We start from the raw sequence: 25,530 nt of genomic DNA, 5'->3' as shown, positions 1-25,530 counted from the left end.
GCTTCTCCCAGAGCAGGGATGGAGCAGCGCCCCATCAGGAGCCCCCGAATGAGGCTGTGAGCAATGAGCCACACGGCAAAGGGGGTGCCGTGCCCCAAATCCCTGTGGTGCCACTGGGGGGGGGTCCATGCTGTCCCCATTCCTGGGCATTTGGTGACATGGGGACATGCAGGAGCACAGCCATGGGATGAATCCCTTTGGAGACCTGAGCTCTGTGGCACAGGGGGTCCCGCTCTGATATTTCTTCACCCTTCCATAGTGCAAATGGGGCTGTGGCTGTGGGGAGCCCATGGGGTGGGTGCTGGGGACACAGCGGTGACCCCCAAGTGTGGGATTGGGACCCTCAGCACAGGATGGGATGGGAGGGGATGGGAATGGGGATGGGATGGGATGGGATGGGATGGGATGGGATGGGATGGGATGGGATGGGATGAGATGAGATGGGATGGGATGGGATGGGATGGGATGGGATGGGATGGGATGGGATGGGAGGGGATGGGATGGGATGGGATGGGATGGGATGGGATGGGATGGGATGGGATGGGATGGGATGGGATGGGATGGAGATGGGATGGGATGGGATGGGATGGGATGGGATGGGGATGGGATGGGATGGGATGGGATGGGATGGGATGGGGATGGGATGGGATGGGATGGGATGGGATGGGATGGGATGGGATGGAGATGGGATGGATGGAGATGGATGGGATGGGGATGGGATGGGGATGGGGATGAGGATGAGGATGAGGATGAGATGAGGATGAGGATGAGGATGAGGATGAGGATGAGGATGAGGATGGGGGTGGGATGGCAGCAGAAAGCACGGAGCACTCAGATATCGCTTTCCTCTTTTAAATATTTTAAAATTTATTTTTAATTTATTTTTCTTTTTTTTTCCTTTTTTTTTTTTTTAACCTTTTTTTTTTTTCTTTTTCTCCGATGTTCAAGTGCTGTGTTTGGTCCATTGGATTCAAACAAACAAACAAACAAACAACAACAACAACAACAAAAAAAAAACACAAACCCCCCTCCCCAACCAACCCCCTCATCCCAAAACCAACCACAAACCGATGGCCTTCGGGTGACGCGATGCTGAACCCCCCCCCCCCCAAACTCCCTCCCTCCATTCCCCCCAATCCCTCCCCGTGGTCCTGAGCCACCGTCCCCCCCCCCGTCCCCAATTAAAAACAGAATGAAAACGACGAACAAACAGACATAGCCTCGGACGGAAACACGGGGACGTGCACAGTGTCAGTCACAGCTCTCCGCTCCCGGCGCCCACCGCTGTCCCCATCCCTTCTTCTTGGGATCGGGGTGGGTTTTGGGTCCTGGCCCCCACCCATGGCACAGGGTTTGGTCACCGGTGGCGATGGGGCCACGTGGCCGTGCAGAGCCACACGGAGCCCATCCCAATGCGCTCCCCGTTTTCGGGTGCCTTTGTGTTTCTACTGGGTGCCGCTGGTCTCTGCCCCAATGCATCCCCAGGGTGGGTGAGGGGGTGGACAAAGGGATGGATGGGTGGGGGATGGATGGAGGGATGGAAGGATGGACAAAAGCACGGGTGGGTGGACAAACGGATGGATGGATGGAGGGAGGGATGGAAGAAGGGGTGGAGGGAAGGAGGGAGGGATGGACAGAAGGATGGTTGGATGGATGGAGGGATGGATGGATGGAGGGATGGAGGGATGGATGGATGGATGGATGGATGGATGGATGGATGGATGGATGGATGGATGGATGGATGGATGGATGGATGGATGGATGGATGGATGGAGGGATGGATGGAAGAAGGGGTGGAGGGAGGGAGGGAGGGATGGACAAAAGGATGGTTGGATGGATGGACGGACGGATGGACACATGGGTGGATGGATGGCAGCATCCAGAGGTGTTCTGCACGGATGGCCACTGCGATGGGGAGCGACACAATGGGCACCACCGCGACAGGGACATCACAACGCTCCTGAGAGGGGCACCTCCGGGATGAGCCCCACGCAGTCCCCCCCCCATACACACACACCAAGCAGGACACTGCCCTCCCCACCGGCTCCAGAGGCGGCAGCAGCCCCCAAAAGGCACTGAAGAGCAGGAGAAGGGCTGCGGGGCCGCGTCCCCCCCTCGTGCTGCTGGGCCCTAAGTGCTGGGGGGGGAGGCTCCGGGGTTGGGAGGGATCTTGTCCTGGTGAGCGCTTGGGGAGGGGGGGACAAGTGCTACGTATCCCATGCATCCCCCCCCTCCGTCCTCGCTGTCCCTAAGTGCTGCGGATAAGTGCTAGGGACTGGGGACGGGGTCTTCTGTGTGCACCCCCCCAAATCTGGGGGATGTGGGGGTCCAGGGACATGGGTTGTCCGGAGGTTTTGAGGGTCTGGGGAGCGCATGGAGCACATTGGGGTTGGGGTTGGGGGGGGGGGGGGGGGAGCTGTGTGGGGCCGGCGACCGCCTGGCGCCGGGGTTGGTTGCATCACGGCGGAGCAGATGAACTCTGGAGAATGCCGGATCCCGTTCTCATGCAAAAAAATAATCCAAACATTGGGATGGGGGGGGTGGGGAAAAGGGGGGGGGGGGGGGGGGAGGCAGATGTTGCCACATAAGCAGAATTTCTCCCCTGCCGGAGCCTCCGTCCGTCCCACTCTGACCGCCACCGCCTCCGGATAACCCCGGGCTGGGGCTGACCCACAGGGGACAGATCTGCTCTGGGGGTGGGGGGGGACACGGAGCCGAGCGGGGGGGGGGGGGGGGGGGGGGGACCGCCAGGGCTGCGGTGGAGGCACGCGCCAGCCGGGAGGGTCCGTAATAAATAAATAAATTAAAGGAGGGAGCCGGGTTCCTCCAGGCCGGACCTGCTCCCACCTGCGCCCATGGGGTCCTCGGGGTGGGGGGGGGGGGGGGAGGGGTGGGGGGTCCAGGGTGGGTCCCGGGGATGAGATCCTGCAGTCTTTGCTCCGGGATGGGCACCGTTGGCATCGAGCATCACCGTCCCGATCACTACTGCCTTCCCCAGGGTTGGAGGGGGGTTCGGTGCTGGGGGGGGGGGGGGGGGGCGCTGCGTGGCGTCGCTTGGGGGCCGCTTCGGTGCCGACGCGGTGCCGGTTCGGTGCCGGTGGCCGCCGCTCCCTCCTCCGTCCGTCCGCTTATTGCACAATGCGTGTCGAAGCGCGGGGTTTCGGTGCAGGATTTTTCCTTTTTTTGTGGGGTTTTTATTTTTGTGTGTGTGGTTTTTTGTTTGTTTTTTTTTTTTTTTTGCGGGTTTTTTTTTTTGCCATTCTCTCCTTCCCCAACATTCATCGGCATTTCGACGCTCGTTCTCGGTAATCTTTTTTGCTTCCCTTCCCCACCCCAACCTCCCCCCCCACCCCCCCCAACCCCCCCAAAAAAAAATCGAAAAAAAATCAGGAAAAAAAAAAACAAAAAACGACAACCAAAAAAAAAAAAGAAAAAAAAATAGCAGAGGAGGAATCCGTCCTTCAGGCGGAGGCGCAGCCCTACGAGCAGCCGCAGCGATCCACCACCATGCCCGGGATCTTGCCGTAGATGATCTGCTGCTTGTCGTTGAAGTAGAGCATATTGATGGGGGACATCTTGGTGGGCGTGCAGCACGGCCCGGCCGAGCCGCGTGGGTTTGCTTGCTGCACCAGATGGGTGTGCGGGTATTTCTGCATGAACATATACTCGCATTGCCCCGAGCAGTAGTTGGCTTTGTACCTCTTGGGGGCGATGATCCAGTCCCACCCGAACGCCTCGAAGTCGACGGTCAGCGGGTAGCGGCAGCAGCGCGATTCGGTGGAATGTCGTCGCAGTCCAAGCCCAGGTTCCTCCGCGAGCGTTTGTTGTTCTCCAGCACCCGCAGCTCCATGAAGGGGTGCTGGAGGGGGGGGAGAGCAGCGTCAGCAATGCACCCGTGGACCCACCGCCCCCCATAGCCTTCCGTGGACCTCCATGGCCCTCAATGGCCCCCCCCACAGCCCCCCAATGGCTTTCCATGGCCCCCCATGACCCTTCATGGCCGCCCACAGCCCCCATGGCCCTCCCTGGACCTCCATGGCTCCCTATGGCTTCCAATAGCCTTCCATGACGTTCCATGGCCCCCTATGATCCCTCATGGCCCCCCACAGCCCCCCAATGGCCTTCTGTGGATCTCCATGGCCCCCGATGGCCCCCCACAGCCCTCCATGGCCTTCCATGGACCTCCATGGCCCCCGATGGCCCCCCACAGCCCCCATGGCTCTCCCTGGACCTCCATGGCTCCCTATGGCTTCCAATAGCCTTCCATGATGTTCCATGGCCCCCCATGATCCCTCGATGGCCCCCCACAGCCCCCCAATGGCCTTCCATGGACCTCCATGGCCCCCGATGGCCCCCCACAGCCCCATGTCTCTCCCTGGACCTCCATGGCTCCCTATGGCTTCCAATAGCCTTCCATGACGTTCCATGGCCCCCTATGATCCCTCATGGCCCCCCACAGCCCCCCAATGGCCTTCCGTGGATCTCCATGGCCCCCAATGTCCCCCACAACCCCCATGGCTCTCCCTGGACCTCCATGGCTCCCTATGGCTTCCAATAGCCTTCCATGATGTTCCATGGCCCCCCATGATCCCTCATGGCCCCCCACAGCCCCCCAATGGCCTTCCGTAGATCTCCATGGCCCTCGATGGCCCCCCACAGCCCCCATGGACCTCCAGGGCCCTCGATGGCCCCCCACAGCCCCCCATGTCTCTCCCTGGACCTCCATGGTTCCCTATGGCTTCCAATAGCCTTCCATGGCCTTCCATGCCCCCCTGTGATCCCTCATGGCCCCCACAGCCCCCAGGGACCTCCATGGCCCTCGATGGCCCCCCACAACCCCCATGGCTCTCCCTGGATCTCCATGGCCCTCGATGGTCCCCCACAGCCCCCATGTCTCTCCCTGGACCTCCATGGCTCCCTATGGCTTCCAATAGCCTTCCATGGCCTTCCATGGCCCCCTATGATCCCTCATGGCCCCCCACAGCCCCCATGGACCTCCATGGCCCTCAATGGCCCCCCACAGCCCCCCATGGCCTTCCGTAGATCTCCATGGCCCTCGATGGCCCCCCACAGTCCCCCATGGCTCTCCTTGAACCTCCATGGCTCCCTATGGCTTCCAATAGCCTTCCATGGCCTTCCATGGCCCCCCATGACCCCTCATGGCCCCCCACAGCCCCCCATGACCTTCCATGGATCTTCATGGCCCTCAATGGCCCCCCACAGCTCCCCATGGCTCTCCATGGGCATCCATGGCTCCCTATGGCTTCCAATAGCTTTCCATGGCCTTACACGGCCCCCCATGACCCCTCATGGCCCCCCCATAGCCCCCCATGGCCCTGCACGGACCTCCATGGACCTCAATGACCCCCCCCCATGGCTCTCCATGCACCTCCATGGCTCCCTATGGCTTCCCATGGCCTTCTATGGCCCCCCATGACACCTCATGGCCCCCCACAGCCCCCATGGCTCTCCATGCACCTCCATGGCTCCCTATGGCTTCCCATGGCCTTCCATGCCCCCCACAGCCCCCTATGGCCCTCCATGGACCTCCATGGCTCGCCATGACTTTCCATGGCCTTCCATTATGCTCCATGGCCCTCCATCCATGGCCCTCCATGGACCCCCACGGACCTCCATGATCCTCATCGGCCCCCATGGCCACTCATGTTCCCCCATAGCTTTCCATGGCCTCTCATGGCCCCCCATAGGCCCTCATGGCCCACCATGGCTCCCCATGGCCTTCCATGGCCTTCCATGGCACTCCATGCCCCTCCATGGCCTCTCATGGCCCTCCATGGCCCCCCACAGCCCCCTATGGCTCTGGACCTCACTGCTCCTATTGCCTGGATCCCACTGAACCCCACGGTGCTGTATTTGTCCCTGTGCTACTGTTGCTGTCCCCATGAACCAGGACCAACCCCATGAGATCATCACTGGTCCCATAGAGACCGCTCACATAGCTGCAGTAATGGGCTAAGCTCTTCCAAGGAGCTGTCATCCATGGATTCAGAACCATCCCCATGGATCTAGAATCATCCCCATGGAGCCAGAACCATTTCTCTATGGGTCCAGAACCATTCCCATGGATCCAGGACCTATCCTATGGATCCAGAGCCATCCCCATGAAGCCAGAATCATCTCCCTACGGATCCAGGGCAATCCCCTGGATCCAGAACCATCCCCATGGATCCGGGACCAATCCTCTGGATTCAGAACCAGCACTACGGAGCTCCCATCACCTCCATCACTCTATCACCAGTCCCACAGAACTATCCTCATCCCCACCCCCATCCCATAGAGCTGCCCTTCCCACCTACACTCCCCTTCCCTACCCCCCCTGGGCACCCACCAGCCCTTCAGCTCCGGGTCCCAACGAAGTGACCGCCAGGTCGTTGCCGTTTGGGTCGAAGGCGTTGATCTCGATGCCCCAGTTGTTCTGAGGTTGCTTGAACCAGTTCTGCAACACGTGCTTGAAGTCGATGCTCTGCCAGTGCCCGATGCGGGAGTTGAGGTCGATCTTGAGCGAGCGGATGCGGATGTGACGGCTGCCTTCCTCCGTCACCGGCTTGAGGCGGAGGATTTGCAGGTAGACGGTGGAGGTGTGCTGCACCGGGCGCAGGTACACCCACAGCTGAGCCTTCACCACTTTGGTGAACATGATCTTGGGGCTGAAGTTGAAGAAGCAGCAGTGGGGGTTGCCCTCGATCTGCACCACGGGATCGGCTGCGGGAAGGAAGGATGAGTTAGAGGCTGCACCCCACCAGGAATCCCCGCGCCCCCCATCTCTTGCACAACGCTCCTCCTCGATCGTTAGGAGGTGAAGGTCGGGGCAGAGGCCGCCCCAGGGGTCATCGCCCCTCCGTCCACAATAAGGTCCGGGTGCTGCCCCTGACCCCGTGTCACCGCGGATTCATGATCCCCTGCAGGGCTGCAGGGATGGGGGAGCGGGGCCAGAGCACCTGCAGAGCGCGTGGTTGGGATGGGGCAGCCCTCACCCTCCCCGCTGCCTGCAGCCGGGGACCCACAGCATCTCTTGGGTGGAGACCCACAGCGTTCCCCAGCCAGAGGCCCGGTGTATTTCCCAGACAGAGACCCACAGCATCCTCAACTGGAGACCCACAGCAACCCCTGCATGGAGACCTTCAGCATCTTCAACCAGATACAGGGAGCGACCCCAGGGGTGGAGACCAGCATCGTCCCTGGCCAAACGCATCCCCTGCACGGAGACCCCCAGCAGCCCCCCCGCCCCACCGCGTGCCCCCTCCCACAGGCAGCACACAGCAGAGCACTGGGAAGGGTGCACAGCGCTGAGCTCCCCCCTGAATGTAGTGCTGGCACACTGGAGCTGTGGGTGAGGCCGCTTCACCCTGGGGTGATGCAGTGGGGAGGCCGCCCTGGGGACCCCCACCCATGAGTACTCCCATCCAAGGGTACCCCCCGATCCTCTACACCCCAAAGATGCACCCGCCCTCCCCCAGCCCTATGGCAGCACCTGGCCCTGTGCAGCCCTCCCTGCTCTCACACACATCTGTGTCAAATTGAGCTGGGAATGTCCCCCCCCCCCACCCTCCACAACCCCCCCCTCATCCCCGCGAGCCCCCCTCCTCCTGCCACGCACCGGTCAGGTTTAATAGCACCCAGCTGCAGCACGGGGCCATTTGCTGCACACGGGGCCCTCCCCGAACACATCGGGGTCACGACACCGGCCGCAGCCCCGGGAATGCCATCCATCCATCCATCCATCCATCCATCCATCCATCCATCCATCCATCCATCCATCCACCATGTGGTCTGCGGGCTCCCCCCCCCCCCCCCCCCTCCGCCGAGCCACACATAAACCAAAGTGACAGCGGCTGGAGGGGGCCGCCCAGACCCCTCCCAGCAATTTGCTGTGCACAAGCCCCCTATTAAACCCACGCTCCGCTGGGACCGACCCCGAGCTCTTTCCCTCCCTCCCCCCCCCCCCATCAACCCCATGCCCTTCCTTTGCCACGCCGTCCCCACGCTGTGCCACGTCGTCCCCCCCCAACGCACCGCCCCGAGGGGCTCAGTGTCCCCTCGCTGACGCCCCGATGGATTTACGGGGTCGGATGGAGTTATTTGTGTGGGGTTTCCAGGTGAGGAGCACCGCCGGAACCCACGGAGCCCAAAGGGGGCGCGGTGCCGGCTCTGCCACGCGGCGCTGCTCCTGGCACGGGGCTCGGCGGTGCCAGGATGCTCGGCCCGTCGCTGTGGCAACGGGGGATAAAGGTTACCGGGACATCGGTCACAGCTGAGTATGTGCCAGGAGGGGGGCGGCTCCGACCCCCCCCCCTCACCCCCCCCATCCCCAACCCCTCCGATCTCTGCTTTGTTCCCATAGTGGAGGAACCCGGTTGAATTCGGGGCTCCCCGGTTTGTCCCATTAACCCTTTGCCTGCTGCAGGGCACCCCGTGGCCTCCGTGTCCCCATCCCACATCCCACGCTCCCCACTGACCTTGAGCGCAGCAGAGGTGCCGCGGACCCCCCTCCTCCCCCCCCCCCCCGTGTCCTCCACCCTCTACCAATCCACCCCTGTGCTCCCCCCCTGCCCCCCCCCCCCCCCCGCCCCCCCACCCCTCATTAAACCACCCTCCACCCCCAAAGGTCGCGGGGGTCAGGGGTAGCCCATAAATGGTTTTAGGACCCAATAACCTTCCCGGGTTAAAAAAAAAAAAAAAAAAAAAATGGGGGTGTGTGTGAGGGGTGTGGAGGCTTTGGATTAAACACGGAGGGGGGGGGCAGTGAGAGGAACCCGAGAGCTTTATGGCTCTGCCGCCTATAAAGCCCTTTTCCCTCCTTCTGTTCAGGAACCATAAAAACCCACACAATTGCCATGGGGAGGGAAAAAAAAAATCATAATAATAACAGAGCAGCACTGAGGGCCTGGGGGGCGGGGGGGGTGGGGGGGGGCAGCAGGCAGAGCAGGGCAGCCCCTGCGGCGCATTCCGGCTGTGGGATGGGACCCCCTCTGCACGGCACGACGAGGGGGGCTCGGGGCTCCAGCACTTATTTTGGGGGCCCCCGAGGTGGGAATGGGGAGGAAGGGAGGGGGGGGGTTGCTGGGGGGGGGGGGGGGGGGGGGGAAGCAATGAGCGTGAAGGCAGCCGCAGGGAGGAAAACCTCAGCGTGTCGTCAATTTTATGGGTAATAAAATTTCAAAGCCGCCCGAAGTCTATTAATGCCCGGGAAGGAAATTCGTCAGGGAGGGGGAGGGAAGGAGGGGGAGCGCCTCACACTTCCAGCCCTTCCGCTCGGCCCCCAACCCAGGGATGGGGAGGGGGGGGCCTGGGGGTCCCAGGTGGTATCAGCAGGTGGAGAGAGGACGAGAGCCCCTCTCAACGCGTCCCATTCAACCCACAGCCCTGTGGGTGGACGCACGGACACGGGGACATACGGACGGATGGAGCAATGTCATGGCGAAGCAGAGCCCCCCCCCGCACCCCGTCCTGTCCCCAGGGCACCTTGGGACCCCTCAGTGCCATCAGCACGCCCTGCCGTCACCCTGCTGTCACATACTGAGGCAAGAAGGATGCTGCTGGCACCCAGAGCCCTGCAGGACCTGCGGGGTGGGGATGTCACCGTGTCACTGCTGGCAATGGGGACAGCAGGCACTGGGGGTGTCCCCGGGGAGGGACCACATCATCCTGTCCTCAACGCCCTGAGGACAGTCCCTGCACCAGCACTGGTCTCAGCACTATGCACTGGTGCCCGGCGCCACGGCCCAGTACCAAGTATTGGGTCCCAGTGCCACATCCCATGTCCCATTATTGTCCCAGTACCCAGTGCTGATGCCACTGCTGGGTCCTAGGACGTGCTGCCAGCACTCAGTGCCCAGTCCCACAACACAGCCAGGTCCCAGAACCCAGTGCCCCTTCCCAGAGCCCTGTGACAGCTCCCAGTAGCCGCTGCTGGGTCCCAGTTCTGGCTCCCAGTACCAAGTGCTGGTCTCAGCGTTGGCTCCTGGGACCTGCTGCCGGCACCCGGTGCCCAATCTCACGACACACTGGTGTCACTGCTGGATCCCAGCACACAGCGCCCGCTCCCAGCGCCCTGCAGCCGTTCCCTGTGCCCAGTTCAGAACAGCTCACAGAATCCAGCGTCTGTTCCCAGCACCCAGAACTCACTCTCAGCACCAGCGCTCAGTGCAGAGTCCCAGTGCTCTACGGCTGTTCCCAACCCCTGATCCCGGTGCTGGTGCCTTGAACCAGCCGCAGGCTGCACCGTCCCGTCCCCATATACCTGTATCCCCGTGTCCCCGTGTCCCTGGATCACAATGTTTCCGGGTCCCCACGTCCCTATGATGTCTCCAAGTCCCCACATCCCCCGTCCCCAGATCTCCCCACGGTGCAGAGCACCGCGTCCCCTCCGGGCTTAGCGCAAAGCTGCCCCGGTCCCAGTCCCAGTCCCGGTGCCGGTCCCGGTGGGCCGGGGGCCGTGGGTCGATACCCGAAGCTCCGTTTAGAGCTGCCCCGCGAGGCACCGTGCGCGACCGCGGGGGACCGGGAGTGCGGGGACCGAAGGGAAACGCGGAGGAACGGGAGGTCGAGGGCGGGGGGGAAAGAGGGGGGAGCACCGGGAGGAACCGAGGGAAGGCGAGGAGCCCGGGGGAGCCCCGAGAAGGGAAAGTTGCGACCGCAGCCACCGGACCCGGGGACCGGGAAGGGCTCGGGGGAGGGAGAGGGCGAACTTTGCGTCCGGAACAAAGGCGGCACTGACTTTCCTGGGCCATGCTGATGACGGTCTCGGTGGTGGCGTGGTACTCGTCCTCCTCCAGGTACTCGTCGTGCTGCAGCGAGTCCCCCTGGAAGTCGTGCAGGTCGAGGATCTGCTGCAGCGGCGGCGCTTTGGGCAGCAGCTGCTTCACCACCTCGCGGGTGATGTTGGGCGCTTCCTTCAGCCGCAGCTTGCTGAGGATCTGCGACTTGATGCTCTCCAGCCGCAGCTCTTTGCTGTGCCTCCGCCACACGCACACGGGGCACGCGGGCTCCGAAGCGGCGGGGAGGGGGGGTTGAGCTCCCGCCGGGCCCCCCGCCACCAAAGCCAACAGCCACAGCAGCACCGGGGCCATCCCGGGGGCCTTCCCCCGCCGGCCCCCACCCCGGCGACGCGCGGGGAACGGAGCGGGGAGCGGCGGTGGAGGCTGCGGGGCGCGGAGCGGGGCGGGCGGAGAGGGGCCGGGGATGGGGGGGGGGGGGGAAAAAGCGTCGGCGGCGGCCCCGGGGTTTTATATCCCAAGTGAAGTGTGTCGTCAGCGGCCTTGATTGGCTGCGGGCGCACAAAAGAGGTTCTGGCAGGGGCTTGGCACCAGCGAGCCGCCGCCGCCGGCCCCTCCGCGCACCGGGCACGGCCCCGCACACCGCCCGCACCGCTCACGGTGCCGCCCCGCCCGGCCCCGCCGTACCCACGTGCGGGAGTTGGGAGCACCCCCGGGGCAGCCCCGCCCGCTCTGTGTCCTCAGCCGCCCCCCCGGGGTCCCACTCCCGGTGCCGCGTCCTACCTCGAGAGGGCACCGACGGTGCGGGGCGGCCGTTCCCGGTCGGTTTCTCCCCACCCGGTGGCAGCGGGACCCCTCGGACGGGGGGGGAGCGGGGGGGGGTCCGGCGCCGCTGCCGCCCCCATCAGAACCATGGAGAGGGAACGGGGCGGCAGATCCGTTCCCCCCCCGCGCTGCCCCCCGCGCTGCGCCGCACCGGGGTTCGGTCCCGGCCCCGGGAGAGATCCCAGAACGGTGCGGGCGGACCCCAGCAGAGGGCGCGGCGGAGTCGCTCCGAAGCGACCGCGTTTACATCGGCGCCGGTAATACCGGAGCGAATCTCAGATCTGAGCGCAGAGTGCCACCGCGCGGCTCCGGGGGGAAACCGCGGCTTTCCGGGGGGCGTCCCGGGGAATTCCGTTATTACCGAACCGGGAGACGAACCCGGGGTTTTCCCCGAGGTGGTGACGTCACGCGTGACGCCATCGTCCGGTAGGAGCGGAAGAGCAGCGGGAGGTGAAGCACCGCGGGGGGGGGGGGGCGGGGGGCGGACAGGGGGGGGGTGGGAGGCAGCGGACCCCTCCGGCTCCGGGGAGCGGCGCGGGGAGGCGGGGGTTAAAGCTCCGCCGTGACGTATCCCGGTGGCTCCGCCCCGCCCCGCGGCGCCGCCGAGCGGAGCCCCCCCCTCCCGCGAAGGTGCGAGCGGCCCCGAGCCCGGTAACGGCGGTGGGACGGCGCCCGTGGGGCCTGGGTTGGGGGGGGTGGTGGTGACCCCCCCAAGGGAGACTCCGGGGTTGGTTGTGGGGGGGGAGGGGTGGAGGAGGAGGCGGCTGAGGGGTCTGAGGGGGTCGGGGGGTGTCCCGGTGCCCCCCCAGCGGGGATCCCGGGGTTCGCTGTGCGGGATGAGGGGGGGCTGAGCTCAGCCCGCGGCCGTGGGGCAGCGTGGATGTGGTGGGAGGAGAAAAGCCCCCGGCCACGTCCCCAGCCACGTCCACGGCCACGTCCCCATTCCTGTCCCTGCTCGCGTTCCTGTCCACGTCCCCCAGCACTGTCCTCATCCATCACCGCGGCCCCATTTGTGTCCCCATCCCCAGCACTGTCCCCACGCGTGTCCTCATCCCCGTCCGTGGCCACGGCCTCGTTCACATCCTTGTCTGCCTCCCTGTTATCTAAAGCTACACCCCCTCGTGTCCCTCCCCATATCCACATCCCTGTCCCTACCTACATTCTTGCCCCCGTCTGTGGCCACGTCCCCATCCATGTCCCTTTCCTTGTCCCCAGCCCCATCCCTCTTCCCATTCATGGCCATGTTTTCATTCACATCCATTTGCATCTCCAGCCCCATCCCTGACCCCATCTCTGTCCCCACATCTGGGCCATCCCTCTACTCACATTTTGGCCATCCCTGTCCCCACATCTGAACAGACCCCATCCCCATACCTAGGCCATCCCTGTCCCGATGTCTGTGCTGTCTCTGTTCCCACACCTGGAGCATCCCCATCTCCATACCTGTGCCATTCCTGTCCCCACATCTGGACCATCCCCATCCCCACATCTGGACCATCCCCATCCCCACATCTGGACCATCCCCATCCCCACATCTGGGCAATCTCTGTCCCCAAATCTGTGCTGTCTCTGTACCCACACTAGACCATTCCTGTCCCCACATCTGAGTCCCCACATCCCCACACCTGGACCATTCCTATCCCTATACCTGTGCCTCCCCATCCCCACATCTGGACCATCTCTGTCCTCACATCTGTACCTTTCCTATCCCCACATCTGGGCTGCTCCTGTCCTCACATCCTGACCATCCCTATCCCCATATCTGTGCCTCCCCATCCCCACATCTGGGCCATATTTGTTCCCACATCTAGACCATTCCTATCCCCACATCTGGGCTGTTCCTAGTCCCATTCCTATGCCATCCCCCTCCCACGTCTGGGCCATCTCTGTTCCCACATCTGGGCAATCGCTGTCCCAACATCTGGGCCGTCCCTGCTGCTTGCAGCCCTGTCCCACCCCCCACCCCAGGGTCGCACCGTGGGGCCAGGCTGCTCTCATCCCCACACACCCTGCAGTGAGGGGCCGGGGTCTCCGGGGCGATACTGAGCAGTGTCTCCAGCCATGGCCGCGCTGCTGAAGGCCGTTCTGGGTGCCTCGGAGAAGGCAGCTGAGATCGCACGGCTGTGCCGGGACGCCGAGCCGCTCTTCCGACTGCTGGTGGCCGAGAAAACCGGAGCGGATCGGAACCAGCGCTTCTCCACGACTTCAAGACTCTGGCAGATGTCCTCATCCAGGAGGTCATCCGGCACGACCTGGGCGCCAAGGTGAGGGTTGGCTGGGGGTAAGAGAGCCCAAATTTGGGGGTCTCTGCTCTAAGAGCTGTCCCCAAATTTGGGGAGCGCTGCCCCTGCAGTTCCCTGAGCTGCGTGGCCACATCGGCGGCGAAGAGTCCAACGAGTTCACCAACGCCAATGGTGAGTGAGGCTGGGGGGCGTGGGGAGGGGGGGGACACGGAGCCCTTCGCCCCCCCCCGGCCTCGGGGATGGCGCTGACAGCACGGTGCCGTTCAGGGGACACGGTGGCGGTGCGGGTGTGCGGCACGGTGAGTGAAACGGCAGCGCTGCTGGGCTCCGTGCTGCACCCCGAACGGGAGGCGGCGGAGCTGCTGGCGGCCGCGGCGCACCGGGAGGTGGCAGTCGGGGACGCGGCGCTGGATGGCGTCACCGTCAGCATCGACCCCGGGGATGTGGCCGTCTGGATCGATCCCATCGGTGAGGGGGCACCGAGTCGGGCTGCGATCCCCCTGCACGCCGCGGCTGTGCGGTGATGGTGACGGCGCTGTGTGTGCAGATTCCACCAACGAGTACATCGTGGGGCGGGAGGATGTTGTCCCCCAGGATGGCATCGCGCCGTCGGGGCTCTGCTCGGCGCTGGTGCTCATCGGTGCCTATGAACGCAGCAGCGGTCGCCCCGTGCTGGGTGTCATCAACGAGCCTTTCCACCGCCGCCACCCCCAGACACGTGGGTACGTGGGGGGGACTCTCACACCTCGCCGTGGCCGCGGTGGGGACATCGTGAGGGGTCTCTCCTCGGTGTCCCCATCCTGGCAGAGCGATGGCCATCGGTGTATCCTCACCCCGCAGGTGGCAGGGCCGCTACCATTGGGGAATCGCCTACCGGGGCACCCACCTCTCCTCTCTGAGCCGCCCCCCACCACCGCAACCCCCTCCCCGTGTGGTGCTGAGCCGGGCAGAGGCGCAGGGCGTGCGGGATGCCCTGGCCTCACTCAGTGGGGGTCACCTCCATTTCGCTGCCGGTGCCGGTTACAAGATGCTGTGTGTCATCCTGGGACGCGCGGATGCCTACGTCCTCTCGGGGGGGAGCACCTTTGCATGGGACGCCTGTGCCCCCCATGCCATCCTGTGTGCTCTAGGGGGCGGTGTGGTGGCCCTGCGGGATGCCCTGAGGGCACGGAGGGAGGGGGACACGAGGACGCCCCCCCAACTGACCTACAACCGCCCGGCTGAGGGGGCAGTGGGGGCTGAGCGTTGGGCTAACCTAGGGGGGCTGGTGGCCTATGTGCACCCCCAGCACTTGGAGGCGGTGCTGGAGGTGCTGGCCGCTGTGCCGGGCCTTTGAGTGGGGAGGGGTTGGGGTTGGGGGCAGGGTGTGGGGCAGGGATGTGGGTGATGAGACAGCGGATGTGGGGTAGCAGGGACAAAGGGGCACAGAGAGGTGACGCCTGAATGGCAGGACCCCAGGATGTGGGACATGGGGTGGTGGGGACCCTTAAAGTGGGGCAGAGGGGTGTGGGGCAGCTGGGACCTCCTGGCAAGGGACCCAAGGGGCATGGAGCAGTGACAGCTAGTGACCAGAGTGCCAGGGTATGGGGCATGGGGTGTTTGGAGACACTGGGGTGCTCAGCAAGGGATGGGGGGGACACAAAGGTGCCACACAGGGTGGTGACACGTGGGTGGCAGGACCCCAGGGTGCGGGACATGGGGTGGAGGGGATCCTTAAAGTGGGGCAGCGGGATAAGGGGTGGCTGGGACCCCATGGAAGAGGACTGAGGGACATGGGACAGTGACATTATGGTGCCCAGGGTGCGGGATATGGGGTGTTTGGAGCACGGGATGGGGGGGACACAAAGGTGCCACATGGGGGGGTGACGTGTGGGTGGCAGGACCTCGGGGTGTGGGACATGGGGTGTGGTGGGGACCCTTAAAGTGGGGCAGTGGGGTGTGGGGCAGCTGGGACCCCATGGCAGGGGACTGAGGGGCATGGCACAATGACATATGGGTGGCAGGACCCCAGGCTGTGGGATGTAGGGTGTTTGGAGACCCTGGGGTGCCCAGCATGGGATGGGGGGGGGACACAAAGGTGACACATGGGGAGGTGACATGTGGGTGGCAGGACCTCGGGGTGTGGGACATGGGGTGGTGGGGACCCTTAAAGTGGGGCAGGTGGGGTGTGGGGTGGCTGGGACCCCATGAGGGGACAGAAGGGCGCGGAGTGGTGCCACCACGGTGCCGGTGGGGCAGAGGGGACGTGGGGACCTCGGGGCTGAGTGCCGCTCCGCATCATTAAAGGCTCCGCGTCGCCTCCGTCTCTGTCCATCCCGCGGAGCGCCGATGGGGCGAAAGGGGGGGTGAAGGGGGGGTGGGTGGGACCGGGGCGGGGCGGGGCGGGACCGGGGTTTCCTGTTGACTGCCGCTGGGGCTCCGTCACATGACCGGAGAGCACAAGGAGGAACGGCGGCGCCGGTGAGTGCCTGGGGCGGGGGAGCGGCACCGGGAGAGGGATCGGAACCGGAGCGCCGGGCTGCGGTACCGGGAGGGGTCCTGGGAACGGGGGAGGGAAGCGGTACCGGTCCTGGTAGCGGAGCGGCGGCGGTGGGACTGGGAGAACGGGAGCGGAGCGCGGTGGGTGGGGGGGGTTGGGGGGGGGGTTCCATGCTGGGGGGAGGGGGGGGGGTCGCGGTACCGGGGCTGCGGTCTGCACGGGACGGCCCGGTTCAGTGCCGTAAAAGGGATCGGCGCTTCCCGCAGGATTCGCCATGGCGGTGGAGGGCGGAATGAAGTGCGTGAAGTTTTTGGTGTTCATCTTTAACTTTATCTTCTGGGTGAGTGCGGGGCCGGGGGGTTGGGGGGGGCACTGCGCTCTTACCCGACGGGACCCCCCCTCCCTCCTCACCCCTTCCTTTTCTCGGGACCCCTCCCGTTCCTTAACGCCCCCAACGGAGATCCCGGGTTTTGGGGGGGGGTAAGCAGGGCGGGGCCGTCCGTCGGTTCCGGGGTTAATAGGGCCGAGTTTTGGGGCGGGGGGGGGGGAGACCACGCGTGGGGTTCGGGGGGGCAGAGCGCTGTTATAGGGAAGTCGAGGTGAGGAAAGAGGCAACGGCTGTGTGAGGACGGGGTGGGGGGGGGGGGGGGGCACTTTCTCGTTGTGTCGTCGTGTCCGTCTGTCTGTCCGTCCTTCCCCAGCACGGGGGTGGATGGGGGGGGGGGGGGGGGCGGCCGGGCTGAGCTGCCCCGTCCCGGTCCCACCCGAGCTGAGTCACTTTTGGGATGGGGGCGGAGGAATGGGGGGAAGTTGTTGGGTGAGTGAGGTGGTCCGGCACCGTTTCCTTCCCCCCCCTCTCCCCCCCCCCAATGCCACTCGTGCTGTTTGTGCTGCGGGCGCTGTGCCACGCTGTTTGCCCACACCCAGCGAGCAAACACAAAGGGGGGGGGGGGGGCTCGCCACCACCCCCCCTCCACATACACGCATACGCACTGAGACCTCTGCTGTGCCTGCAGATGGGGATCCCGTGCCTCCAGACCCCCCCTTGCCACCCTTATGCCTTGTGTCCCTCCCCCCCCCCCCCCAAACGCAGACAGACCCCCCTCCTCCCCCCTTTTGGATAGGATTCTGCTTTGAGGCCAATTCAATCACCAGCAAAGTGATAACCCTCAGTGGCACTGGACCCCCATCAGTGACTTGGGGGGGGTCCTGAGTTGTGTGACCCCCCCCCCCACTCCAGCTGTAGGGCAGAACTGAGATCTCCCACCACTGAACCAACCCCTCAGGATGGGAGTTTCACTTTGGGGCACCATCCTCTGCAAAGGGATGATCCTGTGTCACAATGTACCCCATCAATGGCTCTATATGGCCCCCCCACAAAGATGTGAACCCCTCCCATCCCTCTGTGCTCTTTCCCCCCCCCCACCCCAACCACATAACTACCCCCATAGGATGCTGTTGGATGACCTTGGTGCACAGTTCACCCCAGAATGACCCTGGGTGGTACGGGACCCTATCAGTGGCTCTGGGGGACCCCCAGGATGTGTGCCCACTCTCCAGCTCTGGGGCAGTGCTGGAAAATTCCCCCCCCCCTCCACCATGGATCCACCGTTCCCAGTTTAGAGCTCCCAGCTTTGGGCACATGCAGTGGTGCTGGATTTCATCTGAGGGCCCTGTGCCCCCCACCCCGAGGTGTGTGCCCCCCTCTCCAGCTGTGTTCTGTCCCCAGGTGTGTGGCGTGGCCCTGGTGGCCATCGGCATCTATGCTCACCTGGCCCTCAACCAGGCTGTGGTGGCAGGCAGCAGCTCAGCAGCCAGCAGCCCCGTAGCCATCATGGTGGTGGGCATCATCATCTTCTTCGTTTCCTTCTTCGGCTGCTGCGGGGCCTGGAAGGAGAGCTACTGCATGGTCACCACGGTGAGTGGGGTGGGAGTTGGGGATGGGAGGGGTTTGGGGGTGCTGGGAGGTGGCTCTGACCCCCCTCCCCCCCCCTCCTTCACCATGCATTCGTCTCTGCAGTTCGCCGTTCTGCTCAGCATCATCTTCCTGGTGGAGATCGCCGCTGCCATCGCCGGTTATGTCTTCAAGGATAAGGTGGGAGGATGCACGTGCTGTGTGGGTGCTGTGCCCTCCCCATGGCAGCGTTCTGACCCCTGTCTTCGGTGTGTGTGACCCCCCCCTCCCCCCCCCAGGTCCGTTCAATGCTGGAGGAGGGGCTGTGGGACACCATGAGTAAATATGGCGAGGATGTGCCACTGACAGAGGCAGTGGACAGACTGCAGGAGGATGTAAGCAACGCTGGGCTGGGGCCTGAAGATTCCTCCCCCCCCTCTTCTATCTCTCTCCCCCTCCCCATGGCTTAATTAACACTTTCTCATCACAGTTCCACTGCTGTGGTTCCAACAACTACACGGACTGGGCCACCCTTGAGAGGTTCCGTGCTAATAACACTGTGCCACACTCCTGCTGCCGTGTCAACACCACCAACTGCAATGTGAACCCCACTGCCAGCACCATCTATGTAGAGGTGAGACCCCCAACCCCACCCTGAGGACCCCCATGCTCAGCCCCCAGCGCTGCGTGGTGCTGAGCACCCCCCCCCCTTCCTCCTTTTCCCCTCCATCCAGGGCTGCCAGAAGGGCATTGAAGTGTGGATGAAGAAGAACATCCTCATCGTGGCCGCTGTTGCGTTGGGTATCGCCTTCTTTGAGGTATGGAGCAGAGCTGAACCCCTCCATGTGCACGAAGGGGGACTGGGGAGGGCAGGAGTGATTCCCACACGCTCTTCTTCCTCAGATCCTGGGCATCATCTTCACTTGCTGCCTGATGAAGGGCATCCGCAGTGGCTACGAGGTCATGTAGCCCCCTCCCCCAGGGGCGCTGTGCCAAGCCCACCCACACCCTGCCCTCGCTGCTCCCACCCAGGGGGCTCCAGGTGGGAAGGGGAGGCGGGGGGGCTGCTCGTCCTGGAGCAGAGCCCCCAGTGTGTCGATTGTCACTGCCGCTGGAGCCCCCCCTCTGAGTGCCAAAAGGGGCTGGGGGACTGGGAAATAAAACAAAAAGCTTCCTTAGAGCTTGTGTGCATTGGGAGGGGGGGGCTGGATAGGAGTTTGGGGGGGGTCTTGAGTGAGCCCTTGGGTGCTGCCCTCCCCCAGCAGAACAGTGGGAGCTCCCTGCTGGTGGGGGGGCACTGGTGACACTGGGATCACTGGGAATGGGAATGGGCTGCTCCATGGCTCACTGGAGAGCAGGGATGGTGACAATGTCCCCGTGGGTCTGGGGGGAATCCCACAGCTTTAGGATTTCTTCCTTCCCCACCCCTATCCCAGCACAGCACAACAGTGCCGACGTCTCTGCCCCACGGCCTGCACATCACAATGCCACCAAGTGTCCCCAAGCCACACATTCACTGATGCATATCCTAGCACAAGGATGAGTGCTTTATTTGCAGCACTGGGGGACCCCAAGCACGTGCTGGGGTGCTGACAGCCGCTTTAGGGGAGCAGCTAGCGGACACGGTGGGCTGGCTTGGGCAGGATGGTGGCCAGCACAAAGTCAACGATGCAGGCGGGCAGGTAGGAGGCAGGCAGCCACAGCAGCTTGGCATCCCAGCCCGCGCTGTAGCGGGTGCGCGGGTGGCAGGCGCCCAGGGCGTGCTCCATGCAGCGTGTCACCTTGCCCAGGTCAGCGTCACAGATGATGTTCATGATGAGCCTCTGTACCTTCAGGTCTGGTTGGAGTTGTGGGAGTCAGAGCTTGGAGGGGGGAGGGATCAAGAAGAAGAGGGGTGGCAAACCCGAAGGGGGTCCCAGAGGAAGGGTGGCAAACCGAAAGGGGTCCCAGAGGAGGGGTGGCAAACTGAATGGGGTCCCAGAGGAGGGGTGGCAAACTGAATGGGGTCCCAGAGGAGGGGTGGCCAACCCAACGGGGGCCCCAGAAGAAGGGGCTGGCCCCACTGTCCCCTCCCACCACTCACACTTGTGGAAGAACTCCTCGCCGTAGCTGAGCCGTGTCTCGGGTGCCAGGCGCTCCCAGAGCTGCCGCAGCGACGCTTCGATGCTCTCCAGGTTGGTCACGGCTGTCTTGAAGAAGCCGGGCTCCACGATGCTCACCTTCACCCCGAAGTGGTACATGTCGCGCCTGCGGGCGCGCGGCCGTCGGGATGGGGCTGGGGGGATGCGGGGCTGGGGGTTGGGGACACTGGGACCCACCTGAGGCTGTCGGAGAACGCCTCGATGCAATACTTGGAGACGCAGTATCCGCCACCGTTGGCTGAGAGGCGGCCGAGCACGCTGGAGGTGTTGACCACGCGGCCCCGTGCCCTCTTGAGGAGGGGCAGCAGCTGTAGGGTCACCTCAATGGCCCCAAAAGTGTTGACAGCCATCACCTGCTGGTAGTCCTCGATCCGCATCCACTCCGTGGGGCCGATGGGGTTGGCCACCCCTGCGTTGTTCACCAGCCCAAAGAGCCCTGGGATGGGAGTCCCCTCTTAATTCCTGCCCCATAGAACACCCCGATGGGACCCCCAGGCTTCATCCTGCAGCTTTGCAGGGTGCTTCTCCCCTCGCCCTGCAGCAGCTCTCTGGGTTCTCCCACCTTCTGCCCTACAGCAGTCTTGCAGGGGCTCCCTCCTGCCTTGCCCTGTGGCAGCCTGGCGGTGACCCTCCCACCCTACAGCACCTCTCCAGGAATCCCAAAGCGCTTCACAGCATCCCCAGCCCCTCTCTGCTGACCCTTCATCGTCCTCTGTTAAGAAGTCTCTGCTGACCCTGCCTCCATCTCACACCACAGATGGTGCAATCCCTTCCTGCCCCATCCGAGCTCTCCAAAAACCCCCTTTCCTGCCCCACACCCCCTCAGTACATCTCCCCCCCTTGCCCCACAGCCCTTTCACCCTGCAGCATCCCTCCCAAGACCTTCACCCTCTGCCATCCCCACATCCCTCTCACCTTTCTCGCCCACCTCCTCCCGCACCCACTCTGCAGCACGCCGGATGCTATCAGAGCGGGTCACATCCAGCAGCGTGGTTCGGAGGTGCCCAGGGCAGCCCCGCTGCAGCCCATCGGCCCCTTGTGGGGTCAGGCAAGCAGCCAGCACACGGAAGCCACGTTGGGCCAGCCGCCGTGCCAGCAGGTTGCCGAAACCGCTGTCGCAGCCGGTGATGAAGACGTGTTTGTCTTTGACTGAGGGCAGGGTTCGGCGATCCCTCACCAGCCAGCCCAGGGCCCAGGCCAGCACCGCCAGCAATAGATACAACCACATGGCAAGGGCCTGGAAAGGATGGGGTTTGGTTTTTTTTTGGGGGGGGGGAAGTTGGGCTGTGCCACCCCCCTGCACGCATCAAGCCCTGTGTTTGGTCCCAGGCTCCTGGAGCACTGCTGTGCTGAGCACCCTGCCCTATGCCATGGGGTCAGACCCCCACTATTAGTTTTTTTGGGGGGAGGTGTGACCCTGTCCCACATCTCAGTCCTGTGGCTGCCCTGCTGGAGTGGGGGAACGCTCTGCTGCCCCCCGCCCCCAGGCTGTGATCTGTGTCCCCTCCTTCCCCTACCCCCCCAGTGGGAGTGGTGTGCAGGGGATTACCGGAGTGCAGGACCTCAGCATCGGGCTCTGCTGCTGCTGTGGGGGGGTTTCAGCTGCTCCCCCCCAGCTGCTCCCCCCCCCCCCAGCTCAGTCCCATCCGGCAGCCAGGATGATCCCACGTGCCCCCTACTTCCCAACCTGCACAGGGAGGGGACTGTCATTGCTCTGTCCATGTCCCCAGCTAACCTGTCCCCATGTTCCCCCCCCCCCCCCCCCATACAGAAGCCCTGTGGAATAATGCCCCCCTACCCTCTGCAGCCCTGTAAGTGGGCTCTGAATACCTGCTACACCCCCTCCACAAGGCTGGGGTGTTAGGTGCAGGTTGAGCAAGGGGCAGCGGCTCCCCCCAAGCCTCCCCAAGCCCCACGGGGTCACACAGTGCCCATCTCAGTGCGGGGACACAGAGGATGAGCTGCCCCATAGGTGTGGGGTGGGACTGACCCCATGCCTCCCACCTACCTTCAGGGCCAGCAGGCTCCAGGCACAGCGTTAGCAGAAGCAGCAGAATGAGTCTGAGCCCAGGGGGGGCCTACAGCTGCTCCTCCCTCTGTGCTTGGGGCCTATAGGCGGGAGACTTCTGGAGGGTGGGGGGGGCCAGGGCACGAGGCCACCCCCTGTCCCTGGGGATTAGCACCGGCCCCGAAGGAGCCTTTGTCCAGAGAAAAAGGGGCCTCAGAGCTGGGTTTAGCGTTAAAGAGGATGAGGGGGCTTAGGGGGGGCAGCTGGGGCCACGCCACTCCTCACTGCGGTTTTATTCTGCTCGAGTGGGTCCCCATGCTCCAGACTGGGGGGGATGGGGGGGGGTCCCGTGGTGAGGGGGGGGGCTCAGGAGCAGGCAGGCTGCAGCTGCCCCTTGTAGATGTACTCCAGGGCTGTGGCAATGGTCCTCATGTCCAGCTCGATGCTGCGTGCCCAGTTCTCCACGTCGCCAATCTCCTGCAAGAAGGGGAGGGGGGGGAAGAGGGCATGGGGGGGGGAGGTATCAGCACACTGCTGACACCCTGGGATTGGGGGAGGGGGTTTCTGGGGGGGGGAGTCGTGGGGGTGCCCACCTTGAGGGCCTGGTTGAAGTTCTCCACCATGGTGATCCACTGCCCCGTCTGCTTGGCAAACTGCGCTGCCTGCGCCTGCAGTGTCTTCACCTCCTGGTCCAGCTTGCGTTGGTTGACATAGGCCTGAGCCACACTGCGGGGGGGGCAGGGGGGTCCCTAAGGAAGGACCCCCTTGGGGTGGGGGAGAGGAGGGGGTCTCTCCCAGGCTTGGTGATGTGGGAGGAGAAGGGGGGGAGTGGGGTCCCTAAGAAAGGGCCGCTGGGGTGGAGGGATGTTGCCAGGTTTGGGTGGGGGTCACAAAACTGGGAGAGGTTGAGGGTGTGTGAAGAAGAGGGAAGGGGGAGGAAGGGGTGGGGGGGGCACTGTTGGAGAGGGGGGTTGGAATTGGGGGGGGGCAACCAGAGGGTCAAGGATGGGGGAGGGGGGGGGGGTGTCCCCCAGGGGTCTGAATGGAGGAGGGGCAATGGGAGTGTGGGGGGGGGTCCTTATCAATGGATTTGGGGAGGGGGCAAAAGGGGATGGAAACCCCCCCCCCCTCAGATTCCCCCCACTACGGGAGTCCCATACTGGTTTGGGGGAGGGGGCCCAACCAGGGGGTGCGGGGGGTCCCGTATGGGGCGGCCCCGCCTCACCCCACGTTCAGATGATCCACCAGCGCTTCCGTCAGCCGCGTGGCGGCGGCGATCGCTTCCCGACGGCGCCGCTCTGCGGAGCGTGACGTCAGCACCGCGTCATCGCGCCTCCCGTGACGTCACGCACAGCGCCCTTAACCACCTCACCACCATCACCACCACCCCCCTCCCACCCCGTCCACTCCGATTGGCGGCTCCGCGGACCAATGAGGGAAGGAGCCGCGGCGCCCCCCTCCCCACGCCCAGCCAATGAGCCCGCGGGAAAGGCGGGGCGGGGCGGGCTCACCCTGCAGCTCGCGCCGCTCGCTCTGCCGGGCCTGGTGCTCCCGCAGCAGCCGGGACAGCATGGCGGCTCTCCCGCGTGACGTCACCGTGCGTCACTGTGCGTCACCGCTCCGCTCCGCCTCGCCGCGGGGCATTGTGGGTGCGGGGAGGCGCCATGGGGGTGGTTGTAGGGCTTAGAGGATGGCTGCAGGGGGAGCTGTGAGAAACTATGAAGGGGTTTTGGGGTGGCTGTAGGGGTGGGGGGGAGCTATAGGATGAGTGTGGGGGGGTATAGGGAGAGATGGATGCGTTTGGGGGGACCTATAGGGCTTCAGGGAGCCTGGAGGGAAACGTATAGGGGAGATATGGTGGTCTAAAGGAAGGCTATGGGGGACCTGGGGGAGTTATGGAGATCCAGAGAGCCTATATAGGAACTATAGGGGTACGAGAAAACTATAGGCTGCATGGGATGGGTATGGGGTGGGCTATAGGGGGAGATAGAGGGTTTCTGGGGGACCTGTGGGTCTTCAGGGAGCTTATAGGGGAAGGTATAGGGGAAATAGGGGAGATGTAGTGGTCTGAGCGAAGCTATAGGATGGCTATGGGGGTCTTGGGATAGTTATGGGGATCTAGGGAGTCTATATGGGAGCTAGGGGGGTGCTGAGGGAAGCTATAGGGTCCATAGAATGGGTATGGGGGGGGCTATAGGGAGAGATAGAGGGTTTAAGGGGGACCTATAGGGCTTCAGGGAGCTTTTAGGGGAGAGTATAGGGGCACTAGAGCAGATGCAGTGGTCTGAGGGAAGCTATAGGGGCTGTAGGATGGCTATAGGAGTCTGAGAGCACCGTGTGGGCACAAGGAGCCTATAGGAGTCTGGAGGAGCAATAGGGATTTAATAGGATGGCTATGGGAGTCTGGGGGAGCGATGGGGGCCCAAAGAGCCTATAGGGGTCTGGGTTGGGGTACGAGAGAGATGTAGAGGTGAAGGGGATGCAGGAGCCATAGGGCTTGTTGGCGGGGGGGGGGGGAGGGGGGCAGGCGCTTATAGGGCTCCACTGATGTGTGGGTGGGACTACAGGGAACCATTGGGGCCGTGCTGGGGCCGTTATGGGTTGGGCTTGGCTGTGAGGGACAGGCTTGGCTATAATGGGATACGCTTGGCCGTTGAGCACCAGGTTAATGAGGGCTCAGCCCAGCCCTGCCCGTCCTTCCCCAGGAATGAGCCGGGGGATGCGGGGGGGTGCAGCTGCCGCTCCACCCTGGCTCTGGATGTGGGCTGCGTCTCAGCTCCGTCCTCACAGTGGAAATAAAATTGATAAAATCGATGCTGGGAGCTGAGCCCTTTCCCTTCCCATCCTCATCTCTGTTCCCATCTGTATTTGCATTTCCCTTCCTACTCTTGTTCCCATCCCCGTCCCCATTCTTGTTCCTACCCCTGTTCTCCTTCCGTTCTACATCTTTATCCCCATCCCCGTTCCCTTTCCCATCCCCGTTCCCTTTCCCATCCCTGTTCCCATTAGTGTCTCCATTTCCACTCCCCTCCCTTTTACTATTCATGTCCCCATTCCCCCTTCCCATTCCCACCCTTGTTCCCACAGATGTCCCCATTCTCCTCTCCTCCAGGACACCGTGGCTGTTTCCCACGGTGGCCATGCTGTCACAGTGGGATTTGGAGGGGCCAGGAAGTGGAGGCTGAGCTGGGGGCCTGGAGCCTG

At 63.9% G+C, this 25,530-nt stretch overlaps 5 protein-coding genes across 6 annotated transcripts; 2 read left to right on the top strand and 3 right to left on the bottom strand.

The window, feature by feature from the left end:
- Positions 1 to 3,365: 3,365 nt before the first annotated feature.
- GDF11 (growth differentiation factor 11) lies at positions 3,366 to 11,195 on the bottom strand. The gene is given in 4 exon segments (XM_048928431.1): positions 3,366 to 3,787; positions 3,790 to 3,859; positions 6,350 to 6,723; positions 10,739 to 11,195. Coding segments are annotated over 4 exon segments (1,104 nt in total). The 5' UTR covers positions 11,091 to 11,195; the 3' UTR covers positions 3,366 to 3,479.
- Positions 11,196 to 11,253: 58 nt separating this feature from the next.
- Positions 11,254 to 16,139, top strand: INPP1 (inositol polyphosphate-1-phosphatase). Its single transcript, XM_048928421.1, is given in 9 exon segments — positions 11,254 to 11,693; positions 11,695 to 11,892; positions 11,894 to 11,987; positions 13,621 to 13,755; positions 13,758 to 13,825; positions 13,915 to 13,975; positions 14,072 to 14,272; positions 14,352 to 14,526; positions 14,645 to 16,139. Coding segments are annotated over 9 exon segments (1,473 nt in total). The 5' UTR covers positions 11,254 to 11,648; the 3' UTR covers positions 15,141 to 16,139.
- Positions 16,140 to 16,204: 65 nt separating this feature from the next.
- CD63 (CD63 molecule) lies at positions 16,205 to 19,357 on the top strand. 2 transcript variants are annotated; one of them, XM_048928437.1, is made up of 8 exons: positions 16,205 to 16,264; positions 16,550 to 16,623; positions 18,013 to 18,201; positions 18,304 to 18,378; positions 18,477 to 18,572; positions 18,668 to 18,811; positions 18,912 to 18,995; positions 19,081 to 19,357. In XM_048928437.1, exons 2-8 carry the CDS (start codon positions 16,558 to 16,560, stop codon positions 19,144 to 19,146), a joined length of 720 nt encoding a protein of 239 aa, XP_048784394.1. In that variant the 5' UTR covers positions 16,205 to 16,264; positions 16,550 to 16,557; the 3' UTR covers positions 19,147 to 19,357. The 2 variants fall into 2 exon arrangements, with proteins under 2 accessions (XP_048784394.1, XP_048784395.1); XM_048928438.1 differs by lacking the exon at positions 16,205 to 16,264 and adding an exon at positions 16,269 to 16,327.
- Positions 19,358 to 19,701: 344 nt separating this feature from the next.
- On the bottom strand, positions 19,702 to 22,440 carry RDH5 (retinol dehydrogenase 5). The gene is made up of 5 exons (XM_048928435.1): positions 22,327 to 22,440; positions 21,234 to 21,555; positions 20,496 to 20,754; positions 20,261 to 20,424; positions 19,702 to 20,014 (listed from the first exon to the last, which is right to left on the bottom strand). The coding sequence occupies exons 2-5, from the start codon at positions 21,544 to 21,546 to the stop codon at positions 19,791 to 19,793; spliced, it is 960 nt and encodes a 319-aa protein (XP_048784392.1). The 5' UTR covers positions 21,547 to 21,555; positions 22,327 to 22,440; the 3' UTR covers positions 19,702 to 19,790.
- A 223-nt stretch (positions 22,441 to 22,663) lies between these two features.
- BLOC1S1 (biogenesis of lysosomal organelles complex 1 subunit 1) lies at positions 22,664 to 23,948 on the bottom strand. Its single transcript, XM_048928445.1, has 4 exons — positions 23,838 to 23,948; positions 23,552 to 23,624; positions 22,920 to 23,052; positions 22,664 to 22,803 (listed from the first exon to the last, which is right to left on the bottom strand). Exons 1-4 carry the CDS (start codon positions 23,896 to 23,898, stop codon positions 22,693 to 22,695), a joined length of 378 nt encoding a protein of 125 aa, XP_048784402.1. The 5' UTR covers positions 23,899 to 23,948; the 3' UTR covers positions 22,664 to 22,692.
- Positions 23,949 to 25,530: the final 1,582 nt, after the last annotated feature.

Source organism: Lagopus muta, chromosome 28 (assembly GCF_023343835.1).
Source record: "Lagopus muta isolate bLagMut1 chromosome 28, bLagMut1 primary, whole genome shotgun sequence".
Taxonomy (NCBI): Eukaryota; Metazoa; Chordata; class Aves; order Galliformes; family Phasianidae; genus Lagopus; species Lagopus muta.
Note: the sequence above shows the minus strand (reverse complement) of the source record. Positions and strands in the feature narration are given on the sequence as shown.